We start from the raw sequence: 21,126 nt of genomic DNA on the forward strand, positions 1-21,126 counted from the left end.
TATGATGTTTTCATCCTAAGAATCTATGATTAAGGGTAGCTTCCTTCTATTATTATTAGAACTAAAAATTAATGGGCAACATGATGATTCTTCAAAAAAAATCTGTCTCGAGAAGAAAATTTCACGACCTGCCTTGCATAATACTCAAGTTGTTAAAACACTCTTCTCTTGGGGGCTCCTTATTCCTAAGGTATATCACTCCTATTTAAATTTTTAACTAGCCACTGCATTTGAACTGTGTTGTGAAACGTGTCAGATATGCTTACAAAAACTAACTTGGCATCTAAGGATGTGGACTATGTGGAATGAAATCCCCACATGAGAAAGTTGTATCGCTTTGGAACATGGAGGTCAAACAAACTATTTGAAGGTGCTAGAAACACAAACAAAAACAACAGCCAACCGACAAGATTCCTAACACCCTGGCAATGAAGTTGATAATTAAAAGTATATACGTTAATGGTAGCTGTCTCTGGGTAATGTTCTTTTTTCATTTGTAATATATTTAGTATTTTCTGAATTTTTTGTCAATCAAGAATGATTTTTTTAAAAAGAGTTCTTGACTGTGTTCTTCACAAAAGGATCTACAAATCCCTTGCTCTTCAGACCTTCTTCGCAATTTGAGAAATCACGACTACATTACCTTGAGTTGCTTTATTTTAGCTTGAACATCACACTCAGAAAAATGCTCAATATTAGTGAGCTGCAGATCCATTTCTGTCAGCCACACCAGAATGCTGTCCCGCGCAGTCTCAAACTCCTCACGCTGGCCGATGAAATGCTGGATGTCAAAAGGAAACAATAAAAATTAAAGACCACACGCTCACATGGAGATGGCACCACCAGTTCCAATGTTCTTCTGGAAAGTCATTTTCTCTCAGCAGTGAGAACTCTGCGATCGTTTCCCATTTCAATTGACTCTGGATACCACTCTTCCCATCCCAATCTTACAAAATCACTGAGGTTATGTCTTTAATGTGTTCACGTGGCTCAATCCTGTCCTCTGGGCCTCTAAGAGACAGAGAAGGCATGATACAGACCTTGAGTCTGCGCAAGATGGAGGTGACCCGCTTCTGCAGGTTGTCCCATCTCTGGTTGCCTTCGTGAACCATCTGCTTTAGGCTACAGGCAGAATCGGTGCGGTTCTCTCTGGCCAGGCGACGGTACTGCTTGTTGATCAGCTCCAGCTGGGTCAGGCTCTCGTGCACCTGTCGCTGGAAAGCCTAAGACCATACAGAAGCATGTCAGAGAGGGCACTGGCGAAGAGCTCTCACTCCATATGGCCTCCTACTGCAGTGGCAGGGAAAGGACAATTTCATCTTTTTTTAAAAAAATTTTTTGATGTTTATTTTTGAGGGGGGGGGAGGGGCAGAGAGGGAGGTAGATGTAAATCCAAAGCAGGCTCCAGGCTCTGAGCCATTGGCACAGAGCCTGATGTGGGGCTTGAACCCATAGACCATAAGATCATGACCTGAGCCAAAGTCAGACACTCAGCTGACTGAGCCACCCAGGTGTCCCCAAAATGGCAATTTCTAATGAGGGTTTACTTCCCCTTATTAATAAGCAGAGTAATATGACCGGTGTGGCTTAAAGGAAGGAAGCAGATCAAACAAAAATATGAAAGGAATTGGTAAATATTAATAACTATGTATGGATATATACAAATACATATACATGTATGATATACATATGTTCATATATTATAGTTTTTTAAATGATAAGCAGCTTGAAAAAATTTTCCCATGAAACATACCAATTACACAAATATTTATATGCGCTGAAAGTTTCAAAAATTTCTGATGTCAATACTGAGCAAAGATGTCTGTAACAGAAATTTCTCTTTATTTGCAAAAGATGCAATCTCCTAAAGATCCAGAAACTGCCTCAATTCTGATGTCCATTAAAAAAACTAAAAACAATTCTTTGCAGAAGGTTTCTAAATGCAGGCTGTTATTAACTTTTAAGAAAAACAGTACAGTAAAATTCACGTAACCTGAGAGAAAAGTTTGGAACGTGCTCTATTTCTTTTTTGTTGTTCCCATCAATTATTCATTTTTTTATAAAACATTTTAGAGCTTATGCACCACCATATGCTGTAATGTCTATTTATTTATTTATTTTTACAATCATTTATTTCTACCATGTTTTATCAATCATCCTTCCTTCTTGGTACAGTTCACATATCTGGGACAAATTTCATAACCACACTGTCACTTTTAATGATTAAAAGGTAGTTTTTAGGGGCGCCTGGATGGCTCAGTCGGATAGGCATCCAACTTAGGCTCAGGTCATGATCTCACAGCTCGTGAGTTCAAGCCCCACGTCGGGCTCTGTGCTGACAGCTCAGAGCCTGGAGCCTGCTTCCGATTCTGTGTCTGCCTCTCTCTCTCTCTCTCTCTGCCCCCTCTCCCAGTCACTCTGTCTCCCTCTCAAAAATAAAAACATTGGGGCGCCTGGGTGGCGCAGTCGGTTAAGCGTCCGACTTCAGCCAGGTCATGATCTCGAGGTCCGTGAGTTCGAGCCCCGCGTCGGGCTCTGGGCTGATGGCTCAGAGCCTGGAGCCTGTTTCCGATTCTGTGTCTCCCTCTCTCTCTGCCCCTCGCCCGTTCATGCTCTGTCTCTCTCTGTCCCAAAAATAAATAAACGTTGAAAAAAAAATAAATAAAAACATTAAAAAATAGTTTTTAAATGATTAAAATGTAGACCTCTTGTGTCTATTTATTTTTGAGGTTACCCTATGTAATAGTTTCAAGTTTCTAAAGGTAAACTTTCTTCTTTCTTCTTGCTCTCTGCAGCACAACATAGTTCTCCATTAAGAATCATTTGGCCAACATAAAATGAAGCTTTGTTTTCAAGCTCATGTGTATGATTTATTAGTGATGTTTACCCCAACAACACACAGAAAATTGTACGATGGAGTGGTCTGAACTCCTCTAAATCGCCGAATTCTTCTTCCTTTGGCTCGTCACATTGTTTACTTTCTAGCACATCTGTGCCTCAGATATGGCTTTCCTTTGGAGAGTTGCTTTAAGAGACTTCATCTTAGGAAAGCTAATCTCCTATTCTACAAAACAATTTAAATGATTTCTCCAGAAAAGGAAGTGGTAAGGAGAGTTCAGCTTTTGCCATTATTGGGAGTCACAGAATATGTTTTCCCATTGGCGTGATGACAGGCACCACGGGTAGGTAGCCAGGTCCATCCCAAATCTGCACGCATTTGAACAGGCAAAGACTGCCCTCAAGTTTTGTTTTGTTTTGTTTTTTTCTTTAGTTTATTTCTGTCTCTTAAGAACATTAACTAAAAGATAAATGATAAAATCATTTATTATAGAAGCTAACCATATGGCTAACTTTTGCCATAAAATCTGAGCGTCTAAAATAGCATCAGAAAGGACTGTACATAATCTGCTTAGTAGTATAAGCCAATTAGAGGAGGTTTTAACCTTTATGAAACACAGCATAATAAGGTGGGATTACATGGATACCTCCCTAGCACTGGCTCACACTGGGAGGACCTCAACTCTACTGAATAGCTCACTGTGGTTTTGCACTAGAAATTTTCAAAGGGAAAACATTTTAGATACGAAATTATTTTCCCGGAATTCAGTGGCAGAGTGACACATGAATCCATATTCAGACATCAGGATAACTCTTATTTATTTTACATAGTATTTGAACATTTTTATAGATTCAGATAGCTGCTCATCTATGACTCTTTGATTACAAACCCCACAAGCACAAAAACCAAACTTCATGCTTACTCTAACTGGCCTCAAAAAAAGCCAGGTAAACTGACATTACAAGGTAAAAATGAATTCAGCTGGATTTGGCTGGATTTTTAGTCTTATTTTTTTTTTTTAATCATCATGATCTTATTTTTGAGAGAGAGAGAGAGAGAGTGCATGAGTGGGGCAGGGGCAGAGAGAGAGGGACAGAGGATCCAAAGCAGGCTCTGTGCTGGCAGAAGAGAGCCGAAGTCAGACGCTCAATCGACTGAGCCACCCAGGCGCCCCTGTAGTCTTATTTTTAAACATCTCAAGAAGCCTGAGGCAGAATTAGTAACCAAGAATGACTTTTGTAAGATACATGCACCAGAACTTTGCTGTCAGTATCTAGGAGCACACATCTGCCTATCAGTGGAACTGATGGAAAAAGAAACTTCAAATTGGAACATGGTGAACTTTAGGCTATGTTGCTTCCTCCATGAAAATGAGAGGCAGGTGCTGGGGTATCACCATCCCACAGGGATACAGAAGACTGGAGATCACACAAACAGGCCAGATACTGCGGTCAGTTAGTGAACATTTCCTTCATGAATACGATTATATTGCCTGCTATTTTTGTCTCTATGTAATTGAAACGTCTTAGTGACTCAAGAATGGCACTGCACTTCACTTGTCATTAGAAATGGCTTATAATTACCTTACTTAATTCTGGAGCCAACTCTACTTTATCCACGATTTAAAAATATATATACCTGGGCGCCTGGGTGGCTCAGCCGGTTAGGCATCCGACTTCGGCTCAGGTCATGGTCTCACAATTTGTGAGCTCGAGCCCCACGTCGGGCTCTGTGCTGACAGCTCAGAGCCTGGAACCTGCTTCAGATTCTGTGTCTCCCTCTCTCTCTCTGCCCCTCCCCTGCTCATGCTCACTCTCTCTCTCTCTCTCTCTCTCTCTCTCAAAAATAAATAAACATTAAAAAAATTTTTTTTAAATAAAAATATATATACCTATTCTCTAGGTAAAACAAAAGTCAAGAAAAATATATGAAGAGAGACTTTGATAGTATGAAACAACATCATATTCTCATCTTAGGTGGTTGATAGTGAAGAATTATGAAATAAAAAAATGCCAAGATCTTTTTTGCGGAATCATGATTTGTGTTTTGTAATAGAATTTCTTATCATTGTGACTTCATTTGTAATTCTTGATATTCTTAACTAAAAACCTCATTTCCTCCCTTTGTTGCCTACTTATGAGGCAGTAATAAAGATGACCACAAAGTCATCACCCAGTTGTTCGAACAAATAATGTGTGGGCGAACAGTTAGTTTATGTCTTGAGACACCAACGACTAGCTGGCTATGCTCATTGCAAAATAAGGATGAAATATGTGGAATTAAAAATCACCTCAAATTTCTTTAGTTCTTCCTTGGCAACTGTATAGAGCACCCCGGAAGAGCTGGGGAAGGCAGCTGTCCTTTCTGAAATCTTGAGCCAATCTTCAAAACGAGAATAATCGTCCAGAAACTTCTGCCACAATCGCCACGTCTCTTCAATTCTGAGACAGATAATGAAAAAACAGAATCTGATTGTTTGGGGACTGTTTATGCTCCAGAACCCTGTTTGATGCCTGCAGCAGGGCTAAGAGAGCCCAAACAACCATCCGTTGTGCCAAACAATAACTGTGCCTTCAGCCAAATCTGACCAGAGTGAAAAAGAGACAACTGTTTGAGCTAAAATGAAACAGCTGTGTGTTTTGGTGTTTTTTTTTTTTTAACCCATCCTGCAGCTTTGGATTTGGAATTAGTCAAACCGTGTATCACAAGCACATAAAGTGACCTGTGCTATATATGTGCAAGGGAGTTCAGAAGTACAACACCATGTTTGCAGGGAAAACTCACGGCCAAGGTTCCACTGAAATCAAACTAAGGTCTGAAAACGCATTTAAGTCCAAAATCAAACTCACCCTCATCAAAATTAACCTATGACAGCAAAGCAAATATTAACTTTTCAAGAGTTCTCCAAACAGTACAGAAGATTACATGTTACTGTAAATCGTTATGGTAATTTTCTAACCCAACACTACTTTTTACTGCCTTGAATTTCAAAGGTTTTTTTTTTTCAAAGATAAGCTCTTTGTTTTATTATTTCATTTTTAATAAAAATAATATTATTTTTCACACCTCCAATTCTGTAATAACATACTTGTTCAGCAAGGGCATATTTTTATTTTTTTGAATTATATCTAAACTATTAGGTCAGGCATAGTTTGGCTTGTTATATTCACATACAGTAGTCCCCCTTATCCATGTGGGATATGCTTCAAGACTCCCAGTACATGCCTGAAACTGTGGACAGCACCAAATCCTAAATGTCCTTTGTTTTATCCTCGACACACATATGATAAAGTTTAATTTAAAAATTAGGCACGGTAAGAGATTAACCACAGTAACCAATGATAAAATAGAACAGTCAAAACAATCTACTGAAATAAAAGTTATGTGAATGTTGTCTCTGTCTCTCAAAATATCTTATCGTACTGCATTCACCCTTCCTGTGATGATGTGATGACGGATGAAGTTAATGGAATGACCTAGGTGTTGGGAGTAGCGTTAGGCTGCTATTGACCTTCTGACTGTACATCAGAAGGCGAGATCTTCTGCTTCTGGATCCTGCTCAACCGTAGGTAACTGAAACCATGGAAAGAGAAATGGGGGACAAGGTGGGGGGAGACTACTGTAATACCTGTATACCTACTTGTTTTCCAACTAAATGTAGAAGACGGCAAGTTGGGGAAACCAGTGCTATTTTTGGACATTGCAAACAAAAAGAAGTGGTAAGCAATGGATACTCTGGGTGGTCACTTTTTTCTCTTTTTGGTCTTTCCTCTGTTGCAGCTCCTTGAACCTCCCAGCTTACCTGAGCCTCCTCTCCATGGACATGGCACAGATATTCCTCCACCGCCGGTCCAGGTTTCGCGTAGCCTGCTGGATGGAGTCACACTCCGCATCTGTGGCACAGGCATCACAGTCATGCAGCAGGACCTCACACAGGTTGAGGACAGACGCCACACCCGTGCTGTGTTTCTCGATGTCTCTCTGAAGCTCCTGTGGGGAAGGAGCCATGCTTGATTCAAGTACTCGGCCACAGATGCGAGGAGATGCAGCAGTATTCACTGACTGATAAATGGTTAGGCAAAACCCTGACAAACACCTTATTTCCTTGCATGAGGTTTCTTCAACTTCATTTACAAAATACGGCAACCTCAAAAATATGAGAAAATGAATCTAGGAAAATTCTGGCTAGGTGAGCAATGCCAAAATATAAATGGAACGAATGAAATAAACTACATTAATTACATTAAGAGTAAAACTAGCTTCTTCAGTGATTGAAAAGTAAATCTTGTCCCAGACAGATTACCACTTCCATTCTAATATATCGATCAACCAATCAAAGGAATACATGTGCTCTTATTAAGTACCGCCACTTAAGAAATGGGATTTCATTTCCAAAGATCTGCAAACTGCTTAAAACAGCTAATTCCACCATCACTAAAAGTACCATGATTTAAAAGATCTAGGTTCTCTTATCATGTATGACATCATAACATCAACAGCTTCCTCAGGGAGCAATTTTAAAGGCAGGGCAGAAATAGAAAGATGACGATGATAATCAAGGCACTGAATTTCCCCAGTATACCACCACGTAGAGTTAACTGCATAAAATGTAAATGCAAAATGTATGTTACTTTTTCTATTGAGCTTTAAAAAAATTTTAAATGTTTTAATTTATTTTTGAGAGAGGGAGACTGAGTGTGAGTGGGGGAGGGCAGAGAGAGAGGGAGACAGAGAATCTGAAGCAGGCTCCAGGCTCTGAGCTGTCAGCACACAGCCCGATGCGGGGCTCGAACTCACGAACTACGAGATCATGACCTGAGCCGAAGTCAGACGCCCAACCGACTAAGCCACCCAGGCGCCCCTTCTATTAAGCTTTAACTCAATTTGCTCAAAGTATTTCATTATTAAAAGCGGACTAGGGGCGCCTGGGTGGCACAGTCGGTTAAGCGTCCGACTTCAGTCAGGTCACGATCTCGCGGTCCGTGAGTTCGAGCCCCGCATCAGGCTCTGGGCTGATGGCTCAGAGCCTGGAGCCTGTTTCCGATTCTGTGTCTCCCTCTCTCTCTGCCCCTCCCCCGTTCATGCTCTGTCTCTCTCTGTCCCAAAAATAAATCAACGTTCAAAAAAAAAAAGAAAATTAAAAAAAAAAAAAGCGGACTACTGGTAATTTTGCTTGCCCTATTCATCAAGGTCCTTACTGTGTTTTCCTTGTCTTTAAAACTATTCTTGGATTTTTCCTAACTTTATTCTTGTTCTAATGAGAATTCCTCAACTTATTCAAGTAGCTGAGATTTATATTTTTGTGTGTATATTCTTCCTCCTATTTTTCTCTTTACTGTTACTAGGTCTTCTATGCAAACATTAGCTTACTGTCAAATGCAGTAACGGTACCTTTGATTAATATTTGGAGATTTTATGAACTAGACAGAAGACAGATTCTATAAAAAATATTTCTATTTCACTAACAGTCCTCTCAGATCTCTTACATTATCACTTTCAGTTATGGGGAAATCATCACCAGAACTGCTGGTCTAAAAAATATAAAATTGAACTCAATATTTACTCAAAGATGAAGACAGAGACATCTGTGAATGAGATCACCAAGTAAGTTTTAGGTGTTAAAGTGTCTTTTGTAGAAGGATATACATTTGTAAGTAGTGTTAGGTACATCAACATAATCAATGCATTTAAAAAAGTTATGGCACTTGATTTAACTTCCCCCAAGTACTCAAAAAAGTACTTTCCAGCTTTATTGAGATATAACAGACATATAACATTGTGTAAGCTTAAGATGCATGATGTGATGATTTGATGTATGTATATATTGTGAAATGATTACCACAATAAGTTTAACTAATATCTATGACCTCACATAGTTATGGTGTATGTGTGTGTGTGTGTGTGTGTGTTGAGAACTTTTAAGATCTACTCTCTCAGCAACTTTCAAATATGCAACACAGTATTGTTAACTATAGTCATCATGCTGAACATTACATTTCCAGAATGGATTCATCTTATAACTATAGGTTTGTACCCTTTGACAACCTTCATCCATTTCCCTCACCATCACCCCCATCTTTGGCAACCACTAATCTATTCTCTGTTTCTATGAGTTCAATTTTTTTTAGAGTCCACATATTAGTGAGATCATACAGCATTTGTCTTTCTCTATCAGACTTATTTCACTTAGTATGATGACTTTAAGGTTCATCCACGTTGTTGGAAATGGCAGTATCTCCTTTTTTATGACTGAAGAATATTCCACTTTGCATATATACCACATTTTCTTTATCCATTTATCAAATTATGGGTACTTAGACTGTTTTCATGTATTCACTGTTATAAATAATGCTTCAATGAATGTGGTGGGTGGAGATACCTTTTTAAGATAGTGATTTCATTTCTTTCCAAAATCTACCCAGAAGTGGAATTTCTGGATCATATGGTAGCTCTATTTGTAATTTTTTTAGGAACCTCCATAATGTTTTCCATAGTGATGATACTGACTTACATTCTCACCAATAGTGCACTAGGGCTCTGCTCTCTCCACATCTTTATCTCTTGGTTTTTTGATAATAGCCATTCTAACAAGTGTGAGGTGGTATTTCTTTGTGGTTTTGATTTGCATTTCCATGATGATTAATGATGTTGAAGATTTTCATGTACTTGTTGGTAATTTTAATATCTTCTTTGGAAAAATGCCTACTCGTGTCTGTTGCCCATTTGTAAAACTGGATTATTTTTGTTTTGTTTTGTTTTTGTTTTTGCTATTGAGTTGTAGGAGTTCCTTATATATTCTGGATATTATCCTTCTCAGACATGTGGTTTGAAAATATTCTCTCTGATTGCAGAGGTTGCTTTTTCATTTGGTTGATCATTACTTTTGCTTTGCAGAAGCTTTTTAGCTTCATTTAGTCCAAATTGTTTGTTTATTTATTTTTTGGTTGTACTTTTGGTGCCATATCTAAAAAATCATCTCCAAAATCAATGTCAACAAGATTTTCCCCTGTGTTTTCTTCTAGGAGTTTTATGGTTTCAGGTCTTCCATGTAAGTCTTTAATACATTATTTTGAGTTAATTTTTGTAAGTGGTATAAAATAGGGGTCCACTTTACTCTTTGGCACGTGAATGTCCAGTTTTTCCAAGATTATTTTTTGAAGACACTATCCTTTCCCCATTGGATATTCTTGGCTCCCTTGTCAAACATTAGTTGACCATATATGCATGGGTGTATTTTTGGGCTCTCAATTCTGTTCTATTGGTCTATGTGTCTGTTCTCATGACAGTATCATACAGTTTTGATTATTATACCTTTATAACATAGTTTGAAATAAATAAGTGTGATACCTCCAGCTTCGTTCTTTCTCAGGATTGCTTTGGCTATTTGGGATCTTTTGTGATTCCATATACATTTTAGAATTATTTTGTCTATATCTGTAAAAAGTGCCATTGAAATCTTGACTGGGGTTGTATTGAATCAATAGATAGCTTTGGCTGTATGCTCATTTTAACAATATTAATTCTTCCAATCTACACACATGGGGTATCTGTCCATTTATTTGTGTCTTCTTTAATGTCTTTCATCGGTGTCTTAATAGTTTTCAATGTAGAGATCTTTCAGTTCCTTGGTTAGATTTATTCCTAAGTATTTCATTGTTTTTGATGCAATTATAAAGGAATTGTTTTCTTTTCTTTTTTTCCAGGTAGTTTATTATTGGTGTACAGAAATGCAACTGGGGCGCCTAGGTGGCTCAGTCAGTTGAGCATCCGACTCTTGATTTCAGCTCAGGTCATGATCTCATGGTTCATGAGATTGAGCCTCTCATCAGGCTCTGAGCTGATGGTGTGGGGCCTGCTTGGGATTCTCTCTTTCCCTGTCTCTCTCTCTCTCTCTCTGACTCTCCCCTGTTCTCTCTCTCTCAAAATAAATACATAAACTTAAAAAAAGAAATGCCACTGATTTTTGTATGTTAAATTTGTATCCTGCAACTTTACTGAATTTATTAGTTCCAACAGTTTTTTTGGTAGAGTGTTTAAGATCTTCTATATGTAAGATTATGTCATCTACAAAGAAAATTTTGTATCACCCTGTCTGATTTAGATGCCTTTTATTTTTTTTCTTGTCTGATTACTCTGGCTAGGATTTTGAGTACTATGGTGAATGGGCCTGGTGAAAATGGGCACCCCTGTCTTGTTTCTGATCTTAGAGGAGAAGCTTTCAACCTTTTACCACTGAGTATGATGTTAGCTGTGGGCTAATCATATAGCCCTTATTATGTTGATGTACATTTCCTTTATATACCCACTTTGTTGAGAATTTTTATCATTTGAATTTTGTGAAATGCTTTTTCTGCATCTATTGAGGTAATACCATTTTTATATTTCATTCTAGTAATGTAAAGTATCACATTTATTTTTATATGCATATGCTGAACCACTCTTGCATCCCAGGGATGAATCCAACTAAATCATGGTGTATGATCCTTTTAATGTGCTGTTGAATTTGGTTTGCCAGTACTCTGTTGAGAATTTATGCACCTGTATTTATTATGGATATTGGCCTATAGTTTTCTTCTCTTATAGTGTCCTTATCTGGCTTTGGTATCCAGGTAATGCTGGCCTTATAAAATGAATTTCAGAGCGTGCCCTTCTCCTCAATTTTTTTGAACAGTAAGAAGACATGGCTTTAATGTTTGGTAGATTTCACCTGTGAAATCATCTGGTCCTGGACTTTTCTTTGTTGGGAGGGTTTTGATTACTGATTCTGTCTCCTTACTCATTATGGGTCTGTTTATATTTTCTATTTCTCCCTAATTCAGTCTTGGCAAGTTGCATGTTTCCAGGCATTTACCCATTTCTCTCATGATCCTTTGTATTTCTTGTAATGTCTCCATTTTCATTTATAGTTTTTACTTATTTGGGTCCTCTGTCTTTGCTTTTCTTGGCTAGTCTAGCTAAAGGTTTTTCAATTTTGTTTATCATTTCAAAGAACCAGCTCCGTTTTTTTAATCTTTTATGCTGTTTTCTTATTCTCTATTTCATTTATTTCTGCTCTAATCTTTCTTATTTCCTTCCTTCTGCCAATTTTGGGTTTAGTTTGTTCCTTTTCAGTTCCTTGAGGTACAGTTATTTATTTGAGATTTTTTCCTTCATATAAGCATTTATCACTATAAACTTCCCTCTTAGAATTGCTTTTGTTGGACTCCGTAAGTTATGGTATGTTGTGTTTCCTTTTTTGTTTATCTCAAGATATTTTTTAATTTTCCTCGTTTTCTTCTTTGATCAGAAGAAGTGTGCTGTTTAATTTCCATGGATTTGTGAATTTTCTAGCTTTCTTCCTATTCTCGATTTCCAGTTTCACATCACTGTAGTTGGAAAAGACACTTTATATAATTTACATTTTCTTGAATTTGTTGAGACTTGTTTTGCTGGTGAGGCTCTGCGATCATTGCTAGTTGGGTGAGGTCACAGACTGTGCTCCCTAACAAGGCAGTGCCTGGTTGGACTCTGTGATTAGGTACGGCTACAGGCCAGGCTCCACGATCACTCCTGGTTAAGTGGGATATCAGGCTGTGCTATCAGACCACATGGTGCTACCGGCTGGACTCTGTGTTCAGGTGGAGCCATAGGCAGGGCTGTAGGCTATGCCTGGGAATTAGGTGAGGTGATAGTCTTGGCTTTGCCATCAGGTGGGCCACTGGCTGTGTTACCCTATTGAGCAAAGTTACTGGCTGGGCTCTCTGATAAAGATGGACATTCAGCTGTATCACAAAGTGTGTGGGGCTAGAGACTATGCTCTGTGGTTGAGCTGGGTCACTGTCCAGGCTTTCTTGTCATGTGGGATCACAGGCTATGCTTGGTGGTTGGCTGGAGTCACAGCTAGGCTCCCTGCCTGAATAAGGTTGCATGCTATGTTCAGCAATCAGACAAGGCCATAGGTTGGATTCCACTGCTGAGTAGGGTTACCATCTGGGCTCTATGGCTGGGTGAGGTTGTAGGCTGGGCTCTGTGGCTGGGCAAGGCTGTAGGTTGAGCTCTGAGGTTGTCCAAGGTCACTGCCCAGACTCCCTGATGATGCAGGGCCAGAAGCTATGCTCAGCAGTTGGGTAGGGCTCCTGGCTTGGCTCCCTGCTCAAGCAGGGCTATTGGATGGGTTCCGTGGCTGCCTGGGTTCTCTGGCCAGGCTTCCTGGTGGGGAAGGATGAAGGCTATGCTCAGCTGTTGGGCGGGGCTAGGAATTGGCTTCCCTACCCAGGTCAGATGGTTTCTAGGGCTCCAAAGTCAGTATGGCCCATTGTCTGGGGACCCAAATCAGGCAAAACAGCCAAGTGAACTCCCAGGTCAGACAGGGCCACTGGCTGGGCCTGCTGATGGGCAGAGACACAGGCTGGGATCTCTGCTTGGGTGCAGCTGCAAACAGGAAGGCAGTCTGCCAGGACGTGAGTGCTGGCTGCCATAAGCTTCAGCCCCCTTCTCACTCACCAACTCATCCCCAATAGTCAAGCTATACAAGATCCCTTAGTGATTCTTATGAGATGAGATCCAAGTGGGCTTCCTGAGAAGGGTGCGGGAGCCAGGGAAGACAGATGCCCATCTTGGCCATGAGGTGCCCTCTCAGTGCAGCTCTGTGCCAGCCATGAAGGACAATGTGGTCAGAGTGTGGTCACTCCTCTTACCCCTTTAATGTGGTCCTTCTGGTCTCTGGGGTCCGAGTGGGTGCTTTATCCTCATGGTTGGGTTTTGGGAATTTTACAGTGGTGCCTTGTTTATCGATAGTTGCTTGCTGGCCTTTTTGTGAGGGAGGCTTAAGTCAGAAATCACCTATATAGCCATATAGACGATGTGACTCCTCTACCCTGGAGCAGACACTCATGGGGAGACCATTGTGGAAACAAGGGCCAGGATATGAAAACAAGAACTGTAACTGACAGATTGCTGGAGGCCCAATATGGACAATTGAGTTAAAAATTCCAGAGGACCCAGTCATGGGTGGGGCTGCACAGGTTTGTGAAATTTACATCCAGGAGCTCAACCAGATTCCCACAGTAAATATCAGAGAAAAGACCCCTTGTGCATCTGCTCAAAAGTTTCTGTTAAAATCAATTTATGAAATAAGCTTGAGGGGTGTTATAATTATGATTAAATGCTCTAATACAGATAAAGAGTTTAGTTTCAGCTTTAACCTTCATTGATAATGGTCCTGAATTGACATACAGCGTTTCTGAATTTATCCTTATTCATCCATAACACAGAGAAATTTGACAAAATGTTCTCTGAACCCATCTCAAGTCTACATATATTTCTGCCCAATTAAGTATGTAATAATTAAGTACACTGGCAAGAGAAACATATAGAAACCCCACAGAGGGGAACAGAAGAACATGCATTTCTTATCAGTTTAATCTCTTTTTAAATATTCAAGGGAATTTTCCCCTTTGGAGACAGGTTACTACTTATCTGCCTTTTACAACATGGATCACAAATGCTATAATTTTTTACAGAATCGTGGTTAACATTTGCCACAAAAGAAACTGTAGTGAATGTGATAGAATTGAAGTAAAATTTACTAAGCACCCACTTTGTTCTAGGTGCTGTGCTAAATAATTTTCATATCAATTTTTATAATAACACTGTGAACCATGCACTCTGGTGATCAGCATTCTATATATAAGGAATCTGAGGATTAAATAGTTCATTACATTGCCCTGGGCTATGCAGCAAAGAGGTGAAGCCCAGATTTGAACACAGGGAGTCTTTACTTCTAACCATTGGCATATAGTTGTTTCCTTTTTTTTTTTTCTCAACTTTAACTTAAAATTTAATTAAAAGGCAATGTGAACATATATTAGTATATTAAAAAGTCAGAAACTACTGCCAAGCTTCCAGTGAATTAGTTCCCTTTTCACTCCTGATTCTCATTTTCCAGAAATAACCATTTCCATCTCTTGGAGCTCTGTCTTCCCGTTTTAATTTCTGTATCTAAGTAACAAGTTTATGTTGCTATTTCTTGATTTTTAAAATTTCGACATTATCTATGCTTCTATAGTAGAGACAGAATCAACTTCAACCTGACTCCCAAGGCTCCAGTTACTGTTTGAGCACATCTTCTAGCTAGAGCAATACCGTGGTTATTTAACATGATTACTTAATATTTTTCACATCTGAGCAACAGCCTATACTATGGTTATATTTCTTTTCATATATGTATATATATATATATATATATATATATATATATATGGCATTTATGGAATCAGTAGCTCTCTCCTCTCTTTAAAACATGAACATTCCTAGCCTCCATCCTTTCTCTCATGGAGTTAATACAACTCCTTCCATTATGGTTAAGCCCATTAGGTTATCTAGTTCAACTGTCTTACTCCTAGTAGACATCCATCCCAGAGGAGCCAACTCCCTACTCCAATGTGAACAGGGATTCTCCAGGCTTCAGGGCAGCTGGCATCTGGGATGTTCCTTCACCATCCGTCCTGGGAATTTTCTTCTCTCTCAGGTTTTATATTATTTTTCTTCTCGTTTTTTAGTATATGTGACATCTTTCATTAGCTTCCTGAGAATATATGCATAGGAGGTAAATATTTTATATATTAAATGGCAGGTGCAGTATTCTAAATTATAAATAATTTTCTCAGCTTTCTGGAGGCACCGTGTCACTGTCTTTTAGCTTCCAGCATTGTTTTGGAGGATCAGACTTTTTCATCTTGGAAACCATAAAGATCTTCCCTTTGTCGGCCATGTTCTGAAATTTTATAATGGTTTTGCTTTGTTTTTAATTTTCCTGGGCATTTGTAAGTTTATGCTCTAGAAGTGCAGCTGATCCTTGAACAAAGCGGAGCTTGATGGCACCAACTCCCCACCAGCTGAAAATCTGTGTATAATATTTGACTCCCCCCAAACTTGATTACTAATAGCCAACTGTTGACTAGAAGCCTTACCAAAAACACAGTCAAATAACAAATATTTTGCATTTTATATGTATTATATGCTGTATTCTTACAATAAAGCAAGCTAGAAAAAAGAAAATCATAAGGAAGGGAAAATACATCTGTAGTACTACATATTTTATTGCATAAAAAATCCACATATAAGTGGATTTTTCATAAAAAATCCACATATAAGTGGAGCCATGCAGGTCATAAAAAATCCACATATAAGTGGAGCCATGCAGGTCAAACCGTTGCTGTTCAAGGGTCCACTCTATAAGCTTTTCAGTTTGGAAAACGTTTTTACATTACTAATTTGATAATTTCTTCCTTTTTAATTTTTTGTGGGGGACTATTATGGAATAACTAAATTGGATTTTAAAATTCTTTCATTAATCCTGGGTGTGATATAAACCTGGCTAGTAACATGGTGGGAGTCATATCGTCAGGTACAGAGTATTTCATTTAATCTATTTTTCATATAGTGGCTCCAGCCTCAATGGTGCCCCGTAGCCCCAAACCCAAAGTCCCTCTGGGCTGCCCTCTCCAAGGAGGATCCTTGGGCTTTCTATTGGAGTCAACAGGCAGGAGTTGCCTTAGGATTACGGGGATCTGCCAGTCAAACCGCTCCTTATTCAAATTTTCAAGCAATTTTCCATTTTAAAGTCCTATAGACTTGCTGTCTGCACTTCATGAGTCTTCTTGCATTTCTTTTTTTTTTGTTTTTAATTTTTTTTAATGTTTATTTATTTTTGACAGAGAGGGAGACACAGCATGAGTGGGGAGGGGCAGAGAGAGAGGAAGACACAGAATCTGAAGCAGGCTCCAGGCTCTGAGCCATCAGCACAGAGCCCGACGCGGGGCTCGAACTCACAGACCGTGAGATCATGACCTGAGCCAAAGTCAGACGCTCAACCGACTGAGCCACCCAGGCCACCCAGTCTTCTTGTATTTCCATGGCATGAATCAGCTTTCTCCATCCTCCATCCTGCTGATAGCAGTAACTATTCATCTATCCACTCTGGTCTTCCAAAATTCTAATGGGTGTCTGTCATCTTTCTCATCTTCTTTCCTCGTCTCTTTGCCATTGTGGGTTTTGACCTTCTTTTCCCTTTACGTTCATTTTACTGGGGTTTAGAAGTGGGTAAGGCTATAAATGTATATGATCAATTTGCCATATTTACTTAGATACAGTTTCGATTTTCTTACCTTTGCTAAATTACAATACTGGCTATTAGAATTGTAACTGTTTTTAACTCACTTGTAGAGATCATTACCGTGTTCTCCAGGAGTATTCACGGAGCTGGAGGCCAACCCAAACCGCTATCAGCTCAATTATCATGATTTCAAACACAAGAGAATCCATCAAGGGCTTTAATCTTACAAAAATGGGAAAATGTCCTGCTAACATTTTTAAAAAAAAATAAATGTTGATTTAAATATTAAACTATTCCCACTATCTAAAACCTATGTTTTAATATCTAGTTGTACTGCTTTAAATAGTTCATGAAATGAAGTAAGCACATAGACTATTTTGTAAGATTTGATAAATGGGTCTGTTTATATTTTGTAGTATTTTTAAATTAAGCAACTTGGCTATAATGGCCTAAATGTAATGGAAGTAACCAGAGCGTGGACAGAATTTTCGAGGACAATCTAAAGGCATGGAGTAGCAATATTTCTTATGGGGGATTTTTGGTCTTTTCTGCTAACAACTGGAGTCTGCTATGCTTATTAAGAACAACAAAGGAGAGTAGGAGGGAAAATTGCTTTATGCGGGCATTTTTCACTTTTCATGGTCACTCTTTTTTGCTCTGGCGGGTGGTGTACTGGAGGCCAGTGTGATGTGCCGCCTTTGGTGCACACATTACGGTAAAATTACAGCGTGTGTTCTGTAGGCCATGGAACACTCCTTGCAAAACCATTGTTTTAGACTCTAAGAACTCTAAGAATGCACTGTAATCTGTATTCAAACACCAAACGCAGAAAAAAAAAAAAGCTCCTTTCTATGCATGTAGTGGTGGGCTAGTGACCTACACAGAAATAAACAAAACTGCCTGCTTTGTTATGGAGACATCACTGCAACCCAAGCAGTTTAGGATGTCTTCTTCGTGGACCAATGACATTAACCCCTAAGATAGCATAGCTTCTTAAGACTTAACTCCTTGGTGACGTGGGACCTATTGGCCCCAAACACCTGCCATGCCCAAGCCTCCCTCCCCTTTCTCGGCAATCTTGTCTAGCTCCCTCCTGATTTTCCTTCTCGATTCATTCACCGTCTCACATCCACCTCTGTATCCTGACCAGGAGCACAGATGTTCAAGAGCCTACTTACTTCCTTTAGTTGATTTAAGTTTTACCTGCTGCTCAGTAAGCTTTTTCTGTATTTCATCCGAGTCACAGGAATTGTAGACTATGGGCTTGGCCAGCTCTGACTCGATGTGAGCCAGCCACGTCCTCAGGCTGCTCATGTTCTTATCCAGCTGCTGTACGGCCACCAGGGTCTCCTTCAGCTTCTTTACCCTGTGGGCAGAGGAGAGACTTCACCTTCAGTGAGAGGCCCCACTCAAGTTTCCCTTGTGAGCAAAAGTGAGCACTCCATCTAAAGCCAAGTAGCCAGAAGTCAAAGTCCAGCTCAGCTCAGCCACTTACTGGCTGTGACTTTGGGCAGTTGTACACCCTCCCTGGGTCTCCATTTCCTCATCTCTATAAAACGAAGGTAAAGGAAGAGTATGTGTGAGATCTGAATGAGTTGAATGATGCAGGGTATATGGGAAACATTCAATAAATGTCAGCTATGATGAGGTTCAACATAGCTATAGTAACAGGTTACTATGGTGGTCTCCAAAATTGTTATTTCCACAAATTATGTAATTTATACTAATCTGAAGAATACCTGGGAGCAAAAAATGAACATTTCCAATTGGCCGGCACCAAAACAGATAACACACTCATGGTTCTGACTACTCCAGCCCTGGTGGGATTTATTCCAGCACCCTTGTGACAAACTCAGCTAAAAGAAGAAAGCACACTTAAGACGAATGATCAGTGAGCAATCACATGCACTTAATGCCAGATCTCGTTAAAGGTAACCAAGGACCCTTTGGGTTACAAGCAGCAGAGGGCAGATCCAGGGCCGACCACCATCTAGTCTTCGCCTGCAAAGCCTAGTTCAATGCAGTATTTTCTACACAGTATGTTTTTTAAAAATGTTTTCCCATTCTTTCCAGGAAGAAGTAAAAACCAGTTTGCTTAAGATTGCCACTTATCTAACAATCCTGTGTGGACATCCTATGTGTAAGATGCTGGGAAGACAAAATAAATAAGACTTGATTATTTTCCTATGAAATGCATGATCTGACTGGAAAGCTGGACATGTCAACAGTGAAACATAACACAGTGTGAGAAGAACTAAACTAATGAACCAAGTCCCTGGCTAATAAATAAGGAGGAATCAATTTTGTCTGGCCATCTTCAGTAATCATTCATTTGCTCGTTCAGTCTCCATTGGTTCAGGTCTGTATTCTTTCTACAAACATCTATGATGCTAGGTAGCCATGGAGCTAGGCGACAGAAATACAGTGATGACTGAAGGTTCATCCCAGCCATTGAGGAGCTGAGACTTTGCTGAAGAAATAACATTTGAGCTGCATCTTGACAGGTGGATACTAGCCAAGCAGAAGATTTCTGGCCTAGGAAACACAGGAAAGAAAATCAGAGATATGGGAGGCAGAGTGCCATAATGCTAGGGGGGTGGGGGCTGGGGGGTGGGGGTGGTGGGAAGAGAAGCCGAAGAGAGATGTAGTTGTGTTGAAGCAAGACGGATGGATAGGCTAAGATTATAAAAGGCCTGCTGTGACACCATACTGGCTTTGTGTGAACTTTAAAGATAAGTAGGAATGTGGCCAAGACGTATTAGCCCAGGAATGACAGGATCAGTTCTGATTTTGAGTATGTGAGTTTGAAGTGAGGCTCGTATGGAAGACCATTCTGGAAGTAAACAGAATAACCCAAGCAGCTACATCAAAAGCCTGCACTTGGGGAGCCAGGGACAGGGGTGGGGCGGGGATTGCTAAATTCATGAACTGCCATGACGGGAGGCAGGAGTTAAAAATGATGTGATTATATGGATGCTGCCGTCTCCGAGGGAATGGATGAGGAACAAGTTCACGGGGTTAATGGTGCAGGAAGTTTGCAATATGATGAGTCTGCGTGTCCAGTAGACAGGCATAGAAGTGTAGTTCACAGGTGTCGAGGAGAGGTCAGGGTTTATGCCATTGCTTTAGGTATTACTGGCACAGAGCGAGGCCCAATGAAAGGATGTATTTCACCCTGAAAGGGAATGGATGAAGAGAATGAATTTTAAAAGGCTGGCTCATGGAGGAAGAATCAGAGATATAAAAAAGAAAAAAAATTCATAAAGGAAGAAGGTGACCAAGGAAAAGTGGGGCATGAAACCAAAGGCAGGAAAAACTGCAAGAAAGAGTGGTAGTGGTGGGGCGGGGGTAAGACTGATGTTGCTTGAGGTGCAAACTTACAACAAGCAGTAAATGAGCTGTACAGATCTAATGCACAGTAAATGAGTAAAGACAACAATAATTGTGCAATTATGAATTGTGATAACTATCGCTACAGGGGCAACCACACTATCACAGATCAATGTATCAAAGTAACACATCGTACACCTTAAATTTACTCAATGGTACATGTCACATATATTCAATAACAAAATTTTAAAAAGAAGTGTTGGTTAGTGATCTGAATGCCCCCTTGATTAGATTCACTTGGTCGGCCTCAGATAAATGGATAAATGCAGACTCCTGGCTAGATTCCAATCCACTTCTACCGAATTAGAACCTCTGGGGGTGTGGCCGGGGAACTGCCACTTTTCACAAGCACTCCAGGAGAGTCTTAGATACACTAAAGTTCGGGGACCGATGGTATCCTCTGTCAAACGCACAGCAGGATAGTATAATGAGACCTAAAAAGACCTAAACACAATGCATTTGGCTTAAGAAATACAGTAATGGTAAAGGAGTATTGGTAATTTTTTTTTTTTAACCAGGCAGTAAAGGTGAGTAAATATGGTATGAAACCTGTAGAACGATCTGGCTACAAGGAAACATTGATTTGTTTGTTTTGTTTAATGCAGTTTAGTATTTGGAATAACTCTGGAATGTTTTTAAGCAGAGAATAAGGAACTTGTGAGAAAGAAGCCAATGACCGAAGGAAAAAGGAGGAGAGAAATGACAGATGAAAGCAGTTGATGGCACAAGGATGCAGAGTAGGTGGTCAAGGACACAAGGGCAGGGGTACTTTTGAAGGTGTTTTCCTACTGAGTCAGGCTGT

At 39.8% G+C, this 21,126-nt stretch overlaps 1 protein-coding gene across 22 annotated transcripts in view; it reads right to left on the reverse strand.

Moving 5' to 3' along the window:
• The window catches only part of SYNE1 (spectrin repeat containing nuclear envelope protein 1), a 475,092-nt gene that overhangs the window by 31,407 nt on the left and 422,559 nt on the right, over positions 1-21,126 (reverse strand). For all 22 annotated transcript variants that reach the window (XM_045058235.1, XM_045058234.1, XM_045058221.1 and 19 more), the window contains 5 exons: positions 18,138-18,300; positions 6,642-6,829; positions 5,130-5,280; positions 1,041-1,223; positions 644-781 (listed from right to left, as the gene is read on the reverse strand). In XM_045058235.1, the coding sequence (XP_044914170.1) occupies positions 644-781; positions 1,041-1,223; positions 5,130-5,280; positions 6,642-6,829; positions 18,138-18,300 (823 nt within the window). The remainder of the gene's footprint in view (positions 1-643; positions 782-1,040; positions 1,224-5,129; positions 5,281-6,641; positions 6,830-18,137; positions 18,301-21,126) is intronic.

Source organism: Felis catus, chromosome B2, assembly GCF_018350175.1.
Source record: "Felis catus isolate Fca126 chromosome B2, F.catus_Fca126_mat1.0, whole genome shotgun sequence".
Taxonomy (NCBI): domain Eukaryota; kingdom Metazoa; phylum Chordata; class Mammalia; order Carnivora; family Felidae; genus Felis; species Felis catus.